This window comes from Aythya ferina (assembly GCF_964211825.1).
Source record: "Aythya ferina genome assembly, chromosome: 8".
In the NCBI taxonomy this organism is placed as follows: Eukaryota; Metazoa; Chordata; class Aves; order Anseriformes; family Anatidae; genus Aythya; species Aythya ferina.
In genome coordinates, this window is record NC_140304.1 from 10,264,585 (window position 1) to 10,283,997 (window position 19,413).

At 55.4% G+C, this 19,413-nt stretch overlaps 1 protein-coding gene across 8 annotated transcripts in view; it reads right to left on the reverse strand.

Annotated features, from left to right (window-relative positions):
- Positions 1–455: 455 nt before the first annotated feature.
- TMEM121 (transmembrane protein 121) overlaps positions 456–19,413 on the reverse strand; it is a 35,286-nt gene continuing 16,328 nt past the window's right edge. For 3 of the 8 annotated variants that reach the window (XM_084527048.1, XM_084527050.1, XM_084527047.1), the window contains exon 2: positions 456–3,050. In XM_084527048.1, the coding sequence (XP_084383174.1) occupies positions 1,640–2,578 (939 nt within the window). In that variant the 5' untranslated portion in view covers positions 2,579–3,050 and the 3' untranslated portion in view covers positions 456–1,639. Of the gene's footprint in view, positions 3,051–14,241; positions 15,130–15,239; positions 15,373–16,456; positions 16,713–19,413 lie in introns of those variants that run through there. The other 5 variants (XM_084527045.1, XM_084527044.1, XM_084527043.1 and 2 more) reach the window with 5 other exon arrangements.

Here is a 19,413-nt window from a genome sequence, read left to right on the forward strand (position 1 = left end):
TCATGGTTGTTGGCAAGGATGCTGCTTTATTTCTCAGCGCATTTATTCCCAGCAGAGCCCCCGCAGTGTCACCCCCGGGTGACAGGGTGTCCGCGGGGAGCCTGACAGCCCTGCGATGCGCCGCTCCTAAGTTGGGAAGGCTGGAGCAGGGCTGCGTGAAACGTTTTGGACAGATCGTGACGGGTTGAAAAGATGGAGACTCAAATGACTTGTGGATCTAGGTCAAATCCAGCAAGCAGAGCCAGGAGAAAACGCGGAAGGAAAATGTAAACAGCAGCAGGCTTTTTATTCCGGTCTTCTCCAAATGAAATGCTTGGTTTAGAAAAAGCAAAAAATATCCAATTTTGGTGTGCTGGAGATGCAGTGTGACTGCTTGTCTCCCTTTTCCCAAGCCAAGGGAGTTGAGAGCTGCCTGAGGCCATGGGGCAGTGTTTTGGCTGGACAAATATTTCAGCTTTTGCAAGCTTTTTGCTGTTCCATGAGTGACTGGCACAGCACCAGGGGGCAGGAGGGGACAAGGGGTTTGGGCTGTAGGTGAGCTGCCTTCCCTGCTGCCCCCTCCCTCCCCACGTTGGCAGAAAAGAGACCACACGAAGCCATCGTTCTCACTGGGCTTTTATTGTCCCGCTGGCCCTCGCTTCCCACCCCTCTGCCCAGGGACCAAGCCCCTTGCCACGGCTCGGGGGGCAGAGAAGAGGAGATGTCCCCAAACATCTGGGCTGGGGACATCCCCAGGTCTCCACCACCCGAGCAGTGGCGAAGGGCAGCACCGCTTTCCCAGGCGTTTTTTGCATTATTTTTTTTTTATTATTTGAAATATTTTCTTTTAAAAATATAGTAGCTGTGGAAAGCAGCCCTCTTTACAAACTCTTGATGCCGGAGTGAAAGGCATCGTCGCCGTCCTCCTCGGTGCCTGCGGGCGCTGGCACGGGACGGGGGCTGCGGGGCGGGCGCGTGGCAACACCGTGGGGAGGGACGGAGAGACCCTCCCGAAAATAGAAATCTTGTGCTGAGTCGTCTGCAGTGAAGGAAATCCATAAAACACCAGCGTTAGGTCGGCTCCGGCTTGGCACGTATTGCTCCCGGCAGCGCCGGGACGGGGCTGTCCTCGCTGCCACCCGCTGCGGGGACAGCAGCACCGGGGAGATTATAAATAGGGAACTGTAAACACGACCAGTCGAGATAAGAGACACGTATAATCATGGGATTCACCGGTTCAAACGCCTGCCCTCCCCCCAGCCCCTGCACCCAGGGCCCCGTCCCCGCGCTGTAAAAAGGGCTCCGGTAATAAAATCTTGGGTCCAGGCTCGGAGTCGGGGTGAGGTGCTGGAGGAGTAGAAAGGGACGTCGCACCCTCAGCGGTCCTTGCTCGGAGGGGAGAATTTGGCAGGAGGGAGGGGGTTGGCTGGTTCAGGTCCTTTGCAAGTTCATTTGGTTTTCCCGGAGGACTCCTAGGGTTATACCTGAGATGAAGACGTCTAGGGGACCCTCCATAGCTCAATTACAACGCGGTTGGTGCTCCGTGCCCAGAAGAGCCCTCGCTGCTGGGATGTGTCCCTCGCGCTCGCCCCGTGCAGCAGGAGGGCAGCAGCGTCCCTCCCCGGGGGCTGTCTGAACCCACGCTGGGCAGGGGCACCCGTCATGTGTCCAGGATCTCGCTGGCGGGGGACGGCTCGTGGGGGATGCCCTGCGTGCTGTGCACCGTCTGGTTGTGGGACAGGGAGTTCTGCTGCAGCTCCAGGGCGATGGCGTTCTGCGGGAACTCCTTCACCTGCCGCTTGTACTCCAGGAAGGTGCACGCCTTCGTGGCGATGGCGATGATGTTCTTGCCGATGAAGATGGTGGAGACCCTGCTGTCCTGGAACAGGACCATGTTGATGGCCCGGATGAAGATGGTGACGATGTTGATGGTGACCAGGCTGAGGACGGGGTAGAGCATCATTTTCTGGGGGGCGATGTGCTCCCCTTGCATGCTGATCTCGCTGAGGGACACGCAGGGCAGGATCAGGAGGAGGATGTAGCAGTAGAAGAACATCAGCCCCTCCGCCCAGATGGGCAGGCCGGTCCTGTGCGGCTCCCACAGGTTGGCCTGGATGTCCAAGATGTCCAGCAGGTCGAGGGCCACCCAGAAGAGGCGCCCCCTCAAGTCCTCCTTCTTCCGAAAGGTCCGTATGTACTCCATGCTGTCCAAGGCCACCAGCACCAGGTAGAGCCCCGGCACGCAGATGGAGAGGAGCAGGGTCAGGGCCTTCCTGGCCACCGTCTCCAGGTTCTTCTTGTCCGCCTTGTAGTTCTGAAAGATGAAATACAGCTTGATCTCCAGCACGAAGATGTACAGGAACCACAGGATCATGGCGTAGCCCCGCTTGGCCGTCTTCACCTCGGCCCCGACCCACACGGCCACGTAGCGCAGCACGATGAGGAAGCAGATGTCCCCCACCAGCACGATGATGCAGACGCCGATCTTGCGGGGCCCCTGGTTCTGCTCCACCAGGTAGGCATCCATGAAGGCCATGCTGGTCATGATGACGATGGTGGTCAGGCAGACGTGGCGCTTGTCGGGCGGCGGCAGCACCATGGTGAGACGAGCGAGCCTCCGCGCCGGCACTAGGGGAGCAATCCAGCAGGAGGGGTACAGGGGGACATCAGCGGCCAGCCTGGGCACCGTGGGCTCTGTCCCCACCCCGAGGAGCCCCTGTGGCCACGTCCCCAGTGAGCTGTGCCCCGAGTCTGCCACCAGAAGCCAGGGCTCACACAGGGTCCCTCGTCCGCGTCCCCATCGCCGTCGCGCTCTCCAGCCCCGTGCAGTGAGGAGCCTCCTGACTCCCAGTCCTGGATCCTCCTGCAGATCCCAAGGAAATGTGGCAGGTGATCAGGCAGAAGGGAGAAGCTGGGAGAAGGAAGGGGAGGCAGTCCTGGAAGGGGGTGTCCCTGTGTCCTCACGGGGAACCACCTCTGCACTGATCCCGGCGGGGCTGTGCCGTGCCCACAAAAAACACCGTGCGCTCCTGCTGCGCCTGGCCACGTGTGCCTCCCTCCATCCCGTCACTCTGGAAAAGACAGAGGAGAAGGGGTGTTAGGGTCAAGCACAACAGCCCCCCAGCTTCCCCAGCCCTGCAGTGTGACCGGGGCACTGCTCACATTGCTCCCACCAGGCACTGTCCCCCCATGGGCACCCAACACCATGCCCTGTGCGTGCCATAACGCAGAGTGGATTTTTGTGGAAGATAGAGGCTGAAGGGAAGAAACCGAGCCTAAAGAACCACAGCCACCATCCGTCCCCTCACCTCGCTCCTTCCCAGGCTTTCAGTGAAAAATATACAGCCACTGCTCTGACTACTTTTAAACCTGTGCCAAGTTTTACAGGGGATTTACAGCCCGGGATGGATAACTCCAGGTAAATTCGGTCTTTCAAGAGGGAACGAACGGGGCGTTTCCTTTTCTTCCTCCCTTACCCCGTGCTCCTCCCGAGGACCTCCCTGTGCCGAGCAGACTTTCCAGCAGACCCAAGCTCAAACGCTGGGTTCTCTCCTCTCCCTTCAGCCCCTGCACAACTCAGGGCAGCCCGGGATGGGTTTAAAACCACGTTCATTTGTCACGGTGACCTTTCGGAAGGGGATTGTGGGCTGAGCTCAACCACAGGGCTCAGGCTCTGCTCTCCCTCGGGTTAATGCCTGTATCACCGGGGGCAAACACCTCTCTCTCCTTTTGCAAACAGTTCCCAGGCATTTGCTGCGCTGCGAGCTCTTCTCGTTTTCCAGCTGGTATTTTCCCCACCGCTCGCAGCCCTGCCTACATGGAAACAGGGAGGTCTCCAAAATTCCCCTCGGAGGACTACAAAAACGAGCAGGTAGTTCTAGAGCAGTCCTTACCCGGGAAGCCCCGAGTCATAATTTTTAAATGACATTCAGAAACCGCTTGAGAAATGTGCTGGATAAACAAGAAAATGAGCTTGTCAGATAGCCACGGGAGCACACGTGAGGCAAATATTTGTTTAGACAAGGACACACAACGTTTGTCTTCCCGCACAGCTCTCCCTTGGGCGAGAGCGTGAGCCCGGAGGCAGGGGACATACAGCAGCATCCTCAACCCTCACCAACGCAACCCCCAGCACCCAGCACTGTGTCTTTCTGCATCTCCTGTGCTCGCTGCCAGCTGCTGGGCACTGTGCATGGCCCGGGTTTGTCCCCACACACAGAGCCCTTCTCCAGGTATGAGGGGCCAGAGGCCGCCGGCAAGCCCCGAGGGCTGCTGTGGGCGGTGGAGCCTGTCAAAAGGCATCCTCGTTAATGCCAGCAGGCACTTCCCCGAGCCCGGCCCTATCTGGCAAATTAGTTTAATTATTTAAATGATTTGAATTCTGTCTATAAATAAAAGAGGGAGCGAGCGAGGCAGAAGTACACACACCGCTCTTCCCAGGTAGTTAGGATGCCGCATAGCTTAAAGCTTCATTTGCACTTTAATTGCTTTGATTTATTCCAGCTCTCCTGGATGTAAATCTGGAGCTCCCCTTCAGCTAGTCCTTCAGCAGTGCTGCTGCACCACCTTGCCCAGCACACCCCCCCTGCCTGCCCAAAGGTCACCACCAAGGTGCCCTGCGCTGCTCAGCGTGTCCTCGGGGACACCTCAATGCATCCCCAACCCTCCTGCTGCCACCTTCCCTCCCCAAACCTCAGGCTGGGGGCCAGGGGTTGCCCCCCAAGCAGTCCCTGGGCACTGGCCAAGAGGCTGCTCGTGCCCTGGGCTGGCTTCTGCGGCCAGCAGCTGCTCTCTGCCTCCTCCCAGGCATCTCAAGTGCATCCTGTGCAGGAAATGAGATTGAGGCAGATTTTTTTTTTTTTTTTTTTTTTTCCGGGCCCTGCCCACTAATTGTGTCTGAAGGAGGAAGCAGCCCACTTGCTAATGATTACATATAATTTGCCGTGTAGGCAGAGCGAAGCGGGCAAAGAGCTGCAAACTGTTCCCAGCCCCTGCCCAGAGCAGGCAGCGCAGCAGGGCTGGCAGGCAAACCAGCCCCTGCCTGCAGCCACGAGCGCATCCACACAGCAAACCCCTTTGGAGGGACCCTTTCTCCCTCCTTTCCCAAAATATAGGACCTCAAGCCAAAAGTACAAGAACCATTGCCTGTTGAGGGAGAAACAAAACAGCTTTGTTTCTGTGCTGGTGCCCACAGCACCCCCTTGGTGCCCCAGCTCCATGGCCACGTGCGCCCAGCTCAGCACCCCAGGGGTGCTCCAGCCGGGGCTCTCCTGGTGCCTGGAGCTGTGGGGAACACCCCCCTGCTCACAACCACGCTCAGCTGGGTGATGTGTGACAGGCGTGTCAAAAATAAAGCCCTATTCAGACATTTCAGGTGCTTAAACATAGTGTTCAGGGAAGGTAAATGATTCATTTTGACTTGTACAAAAAAAAAACGTAAAAATGATAATACCATCCTTCAACGCTATCAAAACAATTTACTGCTTCCCCAGTAAAACGTGCTGTTTCTTTAGAGGAATCACTTGGTGTTTCCAAGTCGGGGGATTTTACTCCAATCAGGCCCAAACCCCATGAGTAAAAGTACCCAAATCCCCCAGGCTGGAACGCCCAGTGCCCGCAGGTCCTGCTGCCAGCCCCCTGTTGGGGAGGACGCCTTGTTTTTGGCTGGCTGGGCTGTGCCATGCTCGTGCCTGGGGTGCAGCACATCGCGTGGTGACCTGGTGCAGGGGCAACTCTATTTCCCCAGCAGGCAGGGTGCATGGCACTCCTGGAAGCTGCCTTTGCAAAGGCGACCAAACTGAAATACACAACCATACCACCGGCTTGGAGCTCTGCTGGCATTTTCCTGGCTACAGAGGCATAACCGAGCTGCTCTGGGAGTCCCACCTGCGAGCAAAGCCCGGTGGCTCGATGTGCTCTGAGTTACAAATGGGCACGAAGGCGAACACAAGCCCAAGGCAGAGCAGAGCACACAGCTTGGCTCCGAGTTCGGGGGCTCGGGGCTGCTCTTTTACGCACGATTCACTGCCAGGTCCTCAGATAACCCCACGTTGTCAATGTTAGGGGGAAGGAAAACAAGGAAGCAGTGCACAGCCCTCATACAACCACTTTTCCCCACTGCCTGGGCAGCAACAAATGGGAGAGAAGCAGCAGTACCCCTGGCATCCTCTCGGCAGGGGTTTGGGAGGTGGGAGCCGGGCAGCACACGGAGCATCCCATGGGCAGCCTGCTGCTGCTGCTGCCTCCGGGCTGGCCTTTGATGAAGAGCAATGGTCCTGCTTGTAATTAGCACGAGGCAGCTGCCTACTGCTGTGGTGGAAGGGCAGGAGCTGAGCTGGTGACGGTGATGGAAGGAGAACACGTCTGCTGGCTCCAGCCTGGCTCCTGCCCAGCCAAGTGACACCGATCCTGCAGTGCCTGCGGGCTCCCACATGTCTGCACCTCCTGGGAGGTTTGCCTGGGACAGAGCCCCTCCGGAGACAGCAGGGCTCACCCTGCAGTGACACCCAGCCCGCTGCTCATCTGGGCTGAGACCATAAGCACCTCAGCCAGGAAAATTACTCCTCAACATGAAAAACCCCGGGGTGTTCCTCACCCTGAGAGGTGAAGGGAAGCCTGAATGATCTACAGACCCCCCTAGTAAAGGCTCCTCTGAGAACACCGTGTCTTTTTGTTGTATTCAAGCACAGAAAAGCTCACCTCACAACACAGGGGACAGCAAGCAAGGGAGAAACGGTGGGTGACTTGCAAAACCAAGGGAACCTGGCCTTGCCACGCACTCACTGAATTTATTTAGGCAAGGCTGGCCCGCTGTTAATTATCGATGGCAATAGCTCACCACCAAGAAGTCTTAGCAGGAAGAGAGCTCCCCGTGGCACATCCTCCAGCAGACAAACGTGAACGTGACTGGTCTTAAATTAAGTTGGGGGTCAGGGGGTGCCACTGCACCCCCAGTGCCAGACACTCCACAGGGTGACGTGCCAGGGCCATGGTGCTGGCCGGGCTTGGGAAGACAGAAGGCACACATGGCTGGTCCTCCACGTAGACACCGAGCTCAGGGTCACTCTCCCAACCCTACACACGTCCCAGCCAGCAGTGTGGGGGCAATGCTGCCACCCACTGCTCCGACATCCCCAGGAGACAAACAGCTCACCCATCTCGGCCCGGCGCAAGAGTAATGCCAGCCCAGAGGTCGCCAGGGAGACATTTCTCTTCCTCTGTTTTCCAGCTTTCCTTCTACCAGCCATCTAATAAATCTAATAAGATCTGTCTTGCTGGTGTCTAATTCAATTGCAGCACCCAGAGACCAGACTTCTTCCATCACTCACAGACCTAACCAGCTACATCCCTGGCATATGAGCCCGGCCACGGGGCTGCTGCAGGCTGCTCCAGAAGAGAGCAATTACCTGGGATCAGGACTCACTCTCCCAATCAATTATATGCCATAGGTTTTCCTTGGGTCACGTCTAATTGAATTATTTAGATGCTTGAACACCGTGGTCAGAAGCAGCTGACTGAAGGGCCTGAGGTCTGGGTGCTGGGCGAGGTGCCTTGCGTAGCATCCTGAGGTCTCCACAGCAACTCTGATTCCTTCAGGAGAAGACTTCCAAGGTTGCATGCAAAGCCATCACCCAGCCTTGATCTCCAAATTCGCTCCGGCACCTGGAAACACAGGAGTGGGTGGCTCTGCTCCACGGAGCATCCTGGTCTGCACTGGGTCCTGGTGCCATTTCAGCTGTGCTTGGAGGCTGAAAAAGCCACCAGCAGATCCCTTTCCCTCTCGGGGAGGCAGTGCCTGCTCCTGCGAACGTGAGCGCAGACAGACTGACGTGTGCTCTGCGGAGCTCCCAGCGGGACGTCTGGCGAAGGCTTCTGGTCTCCTCATCTTCAAAATGAGCACGCAGGCAGGATTCGTGCTCCTGAGCCTCCCCATCCCCACAGGGCCAGCACCCACACGTGGGGGCTCTGTTCTGCCCCTTTGATCCCGGGTCTGCTGGATCACGCTGTTCCTACAGCAGGGGCTGTAGGTTTTCAGGCTTTCTTCGCTAATGAATTTTTTCCTCCACCTCCACACACACACATACAAAAAGCCTTTTGCCAAATAAAGTGAAAAATTGATCTTTGCGGAGGGAAAACCCTGCTGAGGATGAGCACACGGGAAGGATCCCCACCCGGCAGCGAGCGGCAGCCTCTCCCCCAGGAGGATGTGGCAATTTGCTGCGCTGGAGCTCATTGCCAAGGAGATAAAATATTTATGGCCACTCTCCCTTGCTTTCCGTTTCGAGCCGTGGTGACTTATTTGTTACAAATTTACATGCATGTTCAAAGGCGTCCTCACATTCCTTCCAAGAACAAAAGGTTTGTTTCTCCACGCGGTGTTCTGCCAGCCAGGCCCGGCCACCCCATCTCCTCGGTGCCCGCGTCCGTCCCCGTCTCCAGCGCTCATTTTCCTCTTGGTAATGATTATCATTATGCTAAGAAAAATGGGTCATTTAGAGCGGCTTCTCCCCAAATGAAAGGCTGTGGGACACAGGATATCATTAAAATTCTAAACCTGGCTGCCAGCCTCAAAAGCTGGCTCCGGGCGTCTCTGCGGATGCTGAACCCCTTCGCGCCCGCCTGCCCCTGGATGCCCAGCGCCCTGCTTCCCTGGGGCCGTGTTCCCAGCTCCTGGGAGCACCAGGAGGGGCTGAACGGGAAATGTTTTGCTTGGAAAGGCGATGCAACTCCCGCGCGAGCCCGAAATTGTTGTGTGCAGAGCTGTAAGGCAAAGCTAATCCATTTTGCAGCTCAGCCGGCTCCTGAAAGATGCTATTTAGGGATGGGGAACCACGAACTGCTCTGCCCCCCGCTGCGATACAGGAGGGGCAGGGGATATTTGGAGGATGAGAGATGGAGACTGAGCCAAAACAGCTAATTTGGGACCTGTTTTTAACAAGGGAAACCTGCCCCGAATTGTCAACTTTTGAAGCTGATTTTTTTTTAATGTTTTTTAAATCCCACCGAGCACGGGAAGCACTTCTGCTGCTGACCATAACCCACCGAAGGCACTGCTGTTGGGTCTCATGTATGAACCACCAACTTATCAGCATGAGTCGCTGCCAGCCCTGCCCTGGGGTACCAGGGGCACCCAAAAACCATGGCCAGGTTCAGAGCCCTGAGACTACCAGGGAGAACGGGGCCAGAGACACGCAGGTGGGATGCAGAGCATCCCCAGGCAGGGCAGGGTGAGCATCGCTCCTCTGCGGGTGTCTGAACAACGAGTTAGTTTTGGTCCAGTGGTTAGGCTGAAAATCCAATACGAATTATTTCTCTTTGACCACCATATAATTATTTGCACTCGGGTTTTTCAGCCAAACACAGAACTGTGAAGAACGGCTAGGAGTCGATCTGAAATGCTTTGTTCAGCCTGGAAAAAGCTGTCCTTTCTCTCCACGGCCATTTTACCCTTCTCCTCCTCCGCTCACCTGAATGGCTCAACTTTAGATTGACTTCAGAATAGCGACATGGTTGGGCTCCTCAGGAGGAAGAAAGACGACGAGCACCACGTGGGGCACCCCGCTGCTCCCTCCACCAGGCTCCTGCTTCCCTCTCACAGCGGGTCAGCCGTGTCACCACCAGAGCTGGGACCTCCTTCCCCATCTGTCCCATTTACACACAGCCCGTGGCTGAGTAAGTAAGGAGCAGGTAAGGAGGAAAGGAAGAATGAAGCTCCTGCAAGAGCCACATCTGCCCCGCTGCTGGCAGCAGACAGGCACGGCGCATCGCTCGCCACCTCCCCCGGAGTCATTGCTTATCCCTGGCCTGCTAGACAGCATCAGCTGCAGGCGAGATTACAGCCGGACTGTTAGCAGTGATAGTAGGTGCGAAGATCCCATTACAGGCATCATTTCCTCTGTCAACACGCGGGGAGTTTCTATCACAGCTCCTGGTCGGGGCGCGCGAGCTCCCCGCAGCAGCCAGGCAGGAGCTCGTTACCCGAGGGCTTTTATGGGGAGCGTGCCCTCTTCCCCACGCTGAAGCTGGGGCATTGATATTTTTGGCAGGAATCGCCAGGGAAAGTCTCCATTTTTGGGTACAAAGTCTCCATTTTTGGGTACAAACACTGCATACCAGGAAAGGATCTCCAGGCCCTGACAATAAATGCTGGTTGGGCACAGAACCTGCAGAGGTTTTGGCACACGCAGTCCCCATGGAGAGCACCCGACTGCCACCCTCGCCCTCCTTTTCCACGTCACCCATCCCAGCAGAGGAGGGGAAGCAGCCACAAGGCTCCGTCCTCCTCTCTTTACCTGCACTTTGCACATCACCGCCTTATTTTAATCTTTATCTTTGGGCACATGGAAGAGATTTATGAAGGCAAAACTGAGCACGGCCTCTCCACCATCCCTCACCTCCTGCTCTGGAAGCGGCAGAAGACAGAAAATGCTCTGGCCGTGCTGGGATGCCAGCCCTGAACCTGAGCCTCACACTCCACCCCCAATTCCACCAGGAATCGGAGCGCTGCCTGAGAGCATCCAGCAGCCAACTGCCTCTTGCTGGCAGCTGTTCCCTTTGGCTCTGCATCCTCCTGCACACTCACGGCAGGAAAATGGGATGGGTAATTTAATCTTAGCCTGCTAGAAGCAAAGCAACATGCAAGCCTGCTCGTCCTCTCCTCTAAGTTTAGCCCGATAGTATATTAAAAACCTGCTGCTGGGCGCTCGCCAGCCCCTGCTTAGCTAAACCAACAGGCTCTGCAAAACATCAGAAAATTCTCCACCATCAGCCAGGACAATGCCGGCCCTTTGTCCCCCTCCTCCCCTCCGCTGTACAGCCCTGAACAGTGATGGATAAACCGGTCCTAGCTCACTGATAAATAGTTTATAAAAGGTTTGTAAGCGGTTTCTAGATGCTCTAATGAATAGTTAATCAATTCTCGTGGGGCCCACAGGGTCAGCAGATGGCTTATCAATGGCCATCAATTACGGCGCCTGCTGATGAGCTTATAAGCATCACTAGGAGTCCATCGATGCCAGCAGCGGGCTCAGAGCATCTACAAAGACTTACTAAATAATGCATGAACGACACAAGTTCCCTTGCTTAAAATCTGCAGAAGGCCACCCGAAATGGCATTCTTGGAGAGCCGAGGGAAGCACAACGAGGGAGCAGCGGCTGCTGGGGCTGAAGCCAGGCTGCCAGCAGCAGAGGGGCTAGCCCAGCGTGGCAGGAGGCAGGCTGCTGGAGGGAGAGGATTTCCTACATCCAGCTCACTCCAGAAAAATCGGAATGAGTGTCCAACCATGGGCTGCAGCGAGGCAGGCTGCCCCAAAACCCAGCTGAGCCCAGCTCTGTGGGCACAAGCTGCTGCCAAATGTGGCCAGTTCCTCCCCAGCACCCTCGGCCACAGGCTGCACTGGGCGAGCTGCTGCTCCCCAGGACTCTGCCATCCCCACGGGACTGCAGAACGTACCCAGGAGTTGTGCTGCAGCAGCCTGAGACAAACCATACGTGGCGCTTGGCCTCCCCAACAGAAGTGCTTTATTATCATTAAACGCAGAATAATTCGGGATGATAAAAGCAATTAAGTGTAAAAAAAGGTAATGATCCGTTGCCTATTGCATCCAAAAGGTATGAAAATCCCTCGTAAAATTATCACCCCAGCACAGAATCGGACCTAAATATCTTTATAATGTAAGGCGGCGAGCTTTGCTTACAGGCAGAACATTCACGAGGTGCTCAATGAGCCACCGGGGGCTTTCTTACCATTCCCAGATCTCCACGAGCGCAGAGGCAATTACAGGATGTTACAATCCTAACTTTTTTAATTGAAGATGAAAGACGAGAGAGCTCGGATAAAACCTGCTCCCAGGTCCATCCCGAAACGCACGTGCCAAGGAAACTTCACACAGACGGGGTCTGATTTGGGGGCTCTGTGGGACCCCCCTGAGCCGACCCTTCCTGCGCCCTCGCTGGCGGTGCCAAGCCCTGCAGTCATGGGGCTGGCTGAGGCTGGAAGCAGGAGGGTGTTTGTGGGAGGCAGCTGATTTATAATTTGAGAGCATTTCAGTGGGTCGAGGTGTCCAGCCCAGACAGAGGAAGCACCATGCTCTGACCAAGCAGCCGTCGCGCCATCTCCATGCCGTGCCACCTGGCCAGGGCAGACCTCACCCTGATCCATCCCTCATTCTGGGGTCTGGACATGGAAATGTGCTTCTTCAAGGCATTTTGCAGCATGTTACCACCTCACACACCCCCAGCCCCAAGCGTTTGGGTCTCCCGAGATGGATTATTCACTCACTGCTTCATGATCATGGCAATATTTTAGAAAGCGATCCAAACCCATGCCTTGTGCTTCGCTTGCTGGCTCCAGAGCCTGTAAGATTTGCTTGGCTCTCGTTTAGAGCCTTGTTCTGCAGCCACGAGTGCCAGATGCTTCCCGCTGCCTCCCAGCACAAGCCAGAGCCGCGCCGCAGCCAGCCGGGAGCCTGCTGCCCTTCGGCTGCGAACACAACCGTGGGCACCAGCTCCGTACCCAGCCCCTGCAAAAAACACCTCCAAAGCACGGCGGAGACAGGCTCGGGTTCAAAGCTAAACCAGGAATAAATACGCCTGGCAACACCACAAGGCCCATCCAGGACTGTGTGGCCACAAGCAGCATCGCCATCGCGTGCAACTGGAAGAGCCCCGGTGGCACCTGGAGCTGCGCAGGGCAAGGAGGCTCTGCAGGTTTCACTGACACCACGCAAAGAACAGGAAAAAAGAGCATGCAGGGGGAGGAAACCCCGCTTAAAGGTGAACTGAAAGTTAATATAGCTGCAGAAATGGGCTCAGACTCTCAGCAAAAGGGAAAAGGCAGGAAAGCAAAATGCTGAAAAGCAATTTTTTTTTTTTTTTTTTTCTGAAAAGCAAAAGCTCTCTGCTACTTTTCCCAGAGTGCTTTAAAACCTGAGCACATCCTAAATCCCTCGGAGCATTCCCTAGAAGTCTCTGGCCTTCCCTGAACTCTGCCGGTGGGCATCAGAGGGCGTGCAGGCAGTTTAATCCCCTGTCACAGCGCGTTTGGAGGCTGTGGGTCTGCCGGAGCAGCTCAGCACTGCCGTGCTCGCTCCCTCCAGCACTCCTGGGGCACGCTGCCCTGCGCCCCATCACGGCCCCCTGTCCATGCCAGCCCCAGCTCTGCTGGAAGCCAGCGTTAAAGCCACGCTTCGGTGCCTCCTGACTGCTGCTGCCCAGAGAAACAGCCCCAATTATAATGGCGTTATTAATATTAATATGTTAATATTGCAGGGCTGGGAGCCTGCGCTGGCACGACTGTGCCTACGCAGGGAAGAAAAGGATCGCTGGAGAGCAGAGAGATTGCTGACTGAGAGGGTAACCGGGACGCTCAAATTCAACAAAAAAAAATCATAAAAAGAGCGCGTGTACAAACACATTTATATCTATATGCAAGGCTATACGTCGTTAAGCTTAAGCATGGGGAGATAAAGTGGATCAGCTACAGTCCTGACGTCCTAAAATTAGTTTTTATGTAAAATAAGCACTTGCTTCACAGAGGGCAGTTGGTATTAAGATTTATTTTCATCCCGACGCCTATTACTGCCTGATACGCCTGGCTAAAGCCTAGGGCACGTGCACACAGCTGCCATTCATAACGTATACGCGGATCCGTGACCTAGCTAGCAGGCTGAATCGCCGGGCAATCTTTTTTCTGCTGCAGAAAGCTTGATAAGCATACAAGTCTGGGAGCAAAAAGGGAGCCTACGTCTTCACTGTGCAAAGAGGAGCTCCCGAATGGAGTTGTAGGAGCCAGAAGCAGCCCTGCACCGACTGAGGGGAAAAAACACCTGCCACAAGCAAGGAGATGGAGAGAGAAGAGAAAGGGGCTGGGGGCAGCACTGCACAACGCAGCCAGGCATTAAGGTGGGCGAGGGAGAGGAGCTGCATGAGGCAAAGGGCAGCACTGTCACGAGAGCAAACAAGGAGCTGGGACGGATTCAGAAAGCAGAAGGACAAGGCTTCGAGCCAGCCCCAAGCAGAGAGGGCACCAGTGTCACCCCCAGCATCCCCACGAGCTGCCAGCGCCCAGGCACAGGGCTCCCTAAATCCCACTGCCCCACGTCTCCCCTCACACGTGCTTCCCTAAAAACATCCGTGGCATTTCTCCACAGCCGCCAGCACCGACCTTCGTAGCTGCCATGGTGATGAGCGCCACGGAGAAGCCTATAAATAACACCCTGTGCCACACGCTGGCCCCTTACGGCCCCCTTCTTTTTCATTTACCTTTATCCAGGCATTTCCCAGGACAAGCCCGTGAAGCCCAGCAGCCGGCTGGCAGCTCGCAGGCACCTTGAATTAAACACAACGAAACGAGGCAAAAAAAGACCACCAGAAGGCACCGGGGGGGAGGTTGCACAGGTACACACCATTACAGAAGCACAGCCTCCGCCTCACAAAGAAATGAAGCCCTCTTCTTACAGCTCCTTCTGGCCAAAGCCCGGATTTCAGGCCCGAATACCCCCGTTCTGATTTTTGATCCTGAATGATCTAACAGTACCGAGGAAGGCAGCTGCCTCGTAAAGTCACAGCCATTCACCTGCAAGCCCAATTTTCCAGCAGTTTTTCAAAGTGAGGAGGTTTGGTCAGCTCTGGTTTGGTGCTGGGCTGACACTGGGCAGCTGAAGGCTGATGTAAATCGAGTCCCCAAAACAGGACCCGTGCTACCTGAGCTCAGTGACCTCGGGTTTGTAAATCCCAAATCCAAATGAAGGGAGCCACTTCTCCCCTTTCTTCCAGCATCCTTTGATGGATGGAGGCTGCTGCATTTGCCTCTGCTATTTTTTTCCCCGTATTCTTTTATTTTGCTTTTACAAAGAAATCAGCTGCCACGCAGTTTTCAAACTAAAAATTTCCTTGTGCATGCAGACGAGTTCAAAGCAACACGCCTCTCCTCCTTTGCATTCGAGGCACGGTCTGCAGAGGGCTGAGAGGCTTTCTGCCCAGCCTGCTCACACGGGGCACAGGGGATTCATTCACATCTCCCCTCACACAGCACCTCCATGGGGACGGGACCACCAGGACCTCGGCCACAAGGCAGGATGGGTGCCAAAAACCAGCACACTCAGCACCAGGGGAGGCAAAATCCTTGCTGGTGATTGCATGTGATGACTTCTGTGGCAAAGATGAGAAAAGCTAAGAAACCAAAGGAGAACCCCCCCCCCCAAAAAAAAAAAAAAAAAAAAAAAAACAAAAAACACAAGAAGGGGGTACGGAAAACTCACCTAAGTCACCTGCCTGTGCTGCTGCTGCAGGGAAGCAAAAAGTCACCCCAGGGCAGGGCAGGCTGAGGGTCTGTAACTGCTACAGGCACCAGGAGCTGGTGGTTTGGGTTTGCTCGCTGCCTTGCTCTGCCTGCTGCGTGGGGAGGGAGAGGGGATGCTCACACACCGCATGGCTCACAAAGAGGGTCGGGGGAAAGGTTCAGGGGAAGCAGCCATATATAAAGGAAAACTAAAAAAAAAAGCCATAAAAAGCCATATTAAGGATAGTCAGCTTCTGAACTGGAGGGACTAACGAGACCCCAGAGCTGTGCCTGTGTGAGGAGGTAACGCTATGAGCAGTTTAATAGGGCTGGCCTGAAGAAGACCCAGGGGAACTGAGGACTTCTCCCCTCCACAGGTACAGGATCTGGATCTGCTTGCAGATGCTTTGGCTGTAGGGAAGGAAAAGTGCAATGGGCTGGCGGGGAGCTGTGGAGATGTCCGTGTGCATCCCCAAAGGTGGCTGTCTGCGGACGCCCTGCACAGCTGGGCTCTCACACAGGTTTGTATCTGCAGAGCCGTCACAGCCCGGGCCTGCCTTGCAGCCAGATTTTTATGTTCCGTGCTGATTTCCCAAGGGGCTTCATTTGGGCTCATCATCCCCACAGGGATCAATAGGACGGCAGCTGCCATCCCAGCATCTGCAGCCAGCTTTGCCGAGCAGCAATGTGGGCTGCTGGATAAAGCGGGGGCTGGCAGCCAGGAGCACGGAAAAGCCAGGAGCACAGAAAAGCCAGGAGCACAGAAAAGCCAGCCCAGCTCCTGCCAGGAGCCACCACCAAGGACTTGGTGGATTGTCCACCACCCCCCAGCACAGGGGACGAGCCTCACCAGGAGCAGGGAGAGCCCTGCAGACCATGGTGCCCTGCTGGCCCCTCCACTCTGGAGGAGCTAAAACCACAGGGGAACACGCTCACACCCCACAGCATCGCCCTCAGCCTGACCCACGAGCACGTTTCCCCATTACGTGCTGCTTCAGCTCCAATAAAGCTCCAGGGGAAAAATTAAGGCTGCGTTTTGTCAGGTGGCTTGGTACGTGGTGATGGATTCCACCTCCAGTTATTAACCTCTTGCAAAAGCCCCGTGTTATCTCGTACGGCAGTAATATTAGGTTAAGCAGCTGTTGATAACTCATCTCCCCTTATCAGCGAGTTCCTTCGAGGCCAATATTTACTCACATCCAAGAGGCGTCGCTCTATTCCCAACGGCGCTCTTCGTGGAGGCAGACGAGAGCAGCTTTTAATAGATCCTGGGCACTTACGAGGCCCATTTCTGGGGAGAAGCCCTGCTGGCACAGAGGAGCAGGGGAAGCTCCAGCACAGACATCCCCAGGGACATGGGGTTTCGCCCTGCCAGCCCCAAAACACACGGAGAAAAGGCAGGAGGGCAAGGGCATGCTTCCTTCTATAGGTGCTGCACCACGGAGGCAGGTGAGCTCGTGCCTGGCCCCAAGCAGCCCCTGTGCCAGCTGATAGCAATCAGGTCATTATCCCTTAAAAGAGCCAGGAATAATTTATTAGTGTGTTTTGGGGAATTAGTGCATTTTGAGGAAAAACAGACATGCCCTTAAAATCAAGTAAGGGCAGTCAGCCGCCTTCAGATGCTCCTTTGCTCCTTTTATTTCCCCGGTCTGTCTCTCAATCACCAGCTGCACACCTTGTAATTTTTCTGCAGCGTGCACCTGAGTGGACGAGCACTGGTTTTATCTCACCAGGCAGTTATCCTCCCGGATTTCAGTAACAAACCGATCGCAGGGTCACGGGGGTGCTCGCCGTGTGCCATCGAACCACTTCAGCCGTGTTGTGCTCACTTCACCACGCAGGCTGGTGGCGTGCACGCAGGTTTTTGACGCTCCTTTCCTTGTTCCTTTGCGCTTCCATGCCCGGTCCGCTTGGTTTTTATGACGAGAGGCAAACTGAGATGTTTGCAGCTCCAGGAAGGGGTGTCTGGGAGCCCTCTGTCCCAGCCCCAGCTGATCCCATGCGGATGAAGGCAGAATTTTGGAAGGGTAATTCACACATCCCAAGGGGCATCCATGGCATGATGAAAGCTCTGTTTCAATGTCCAGAGGTCTGTGGTCCTGCCTGAGGGGTCTCAGCCCCGGCACTGTCTATATGCAAGGGCTATATGCAGGGGAGAGGAGGAGGAACCCCAAATCCCTGGGGTTTGAGAGGTCGGCGCTCAGAAAAACAGCCTGCAGGACTCACAGACAGCCCCTGCCACACCGCTCAGCCCCCACGGGGCAGGTGCCTGAGCCACGAGGACGAGCTGCCTCTGTGGTTTTTGTGCTCCCACTGGGTTGCTTTGTGGCATCTGTCCGGGGAGCCCATCCTCTCCTTCATTACCTGTGCTGGTATTCTGACAGCGCTGCAAAGCCGTAGGCACAGAGCAGGACCCCACTGTGCTGGATGTGGTGGGAGCAGGGATCAGAGAGAGGAATTTGCATCCAGGAGAGCCTCCCCCACTATTTATTGAGCACGAAATCTCACAGCTCAGGCGTGGGATGGGGACTGGGGGTGCTGGGATCGGCTCCAGGCATTTCCCCCAGCACAGGGGGCAGCGATGGCATGGGAGGCACAGGTTCCCAGCCCGCTGCACGGTCAGGACTCTGCTCACTGCCTCTCCTCCCCTCTCCTCCACCCATGATGACAAACACCACGTCGGCGATCACCAGGCTGTTTTAGCCAAGGGCTGGGGAGAGACCGTGGTTAATGCTCGGTCCATGCTGCGAGTGGCAGGGACATTGTAAGCGTGTCCCCTGACACAGTACCCAGCTGTGGCGAGTTTCCAGCCCTGGGTATGGTTACATTCATCATAAGGAATCTCCCAGCTCCTTGGCAATACAGCAACAAGCTCTCCGGGGCTGGTTTCGGCAGTTTTATTCCTAGGTAATAGCCCTCTGCCTCATTTATAGCTGTGTCTAGACACAAAGAGAGGAAGGTGCTATAAATACTTGATGTAAAAACCCTGCCTACTCCTAATTCCTGTGTTCCACATCCCGAGCCTGCTCTGAGAACAAGGGCACCAGGCGCTGCCACTCGCTAGCAGGGAGCAGCGAAGCCAGCCCTGCACGGCTGCGGCTTTCCATGGCCCCAGGGACAGCCCAGGGGGTCCCCAGGGGCAGGACGTTTTCTGCTCGAGTCCTGCTGTCTGCCACAAAACAGAAATGCCCAGGTGGGAAGGACAGAGGCGAGGCGTGCTGCAGGTATTCTCAGCGAGACACAGCCCAAGCAGCTTTGTTCCCGGTGGCATTTGTCAGTGCTGCCCTTCCAGGCACCCTCTGGCTACACAGGACACTCAAGAGGAAGAAATCAAGCTGACCCACAAACAAGAGGAAGGAGAAGAGCTCTCTAATCCTCTCTTTCCTTTTTTTTTTTTTTTTTTGGAGGCTAATTCATTATTGATCAAACCCATCAAAAATTAACATCATGGGATAAAACGCTAAAACGTCCGAGGCCTCTGAGCTTTCCAACAGCATTTACTGAGGTTTGCACGCTGTGTTGGCCGTGCCCATAGCCTCAGTACCACCAGCCAGCTCCTGGAAACCTCTCGGTGTGCTTTAAGGCTCCCTGGGGCACCCGAAATAAAGACTCAGGGCAGGGAGAGGAGAGCGAGTGCCAAGGAGGACGCGTGCTGGAGCTTGGGCAGACCCAACACCAGCGAGACCGGGCACAGCAGGAGCAGCGAGCGGTGGCCCAGGGGACTTGGTGGGGATGCTGCCAGGCTGCCCAGGTGCCAAAAACAGCATCCAGGAGGGTCGGATGCTCCGCCGTGCTCCCTGGGGAAGGGGTCTGCAGGTACAGGGCACACTGCATGAAAGGTGCTTCCCCAGCACTCCAGCGCCTTGTTTCCCATTATAGGTCTGCTTTTGACACTCCCCCACCCTCTTATCTAACTTTCTCTACAAAGCTCTTCTCCCTTTTTCATCTTTCTTCTGTGGTCCCTAGCCAGCAAAAAATAAAAAAATAAATAAATAAAAAAGAACCATATTTATTTCCTTTTTGGAAAGCCTGAGATTAATCAGACACAGCGGTCTGGGGACAGGAGGCTTCAACAAAGGTGGATCTTTTACAAAGAAGCCTGCATACTTTTCTGTGAACTCCTCACTTAAAAAATAGCTTGGTGCTTAAGGAAA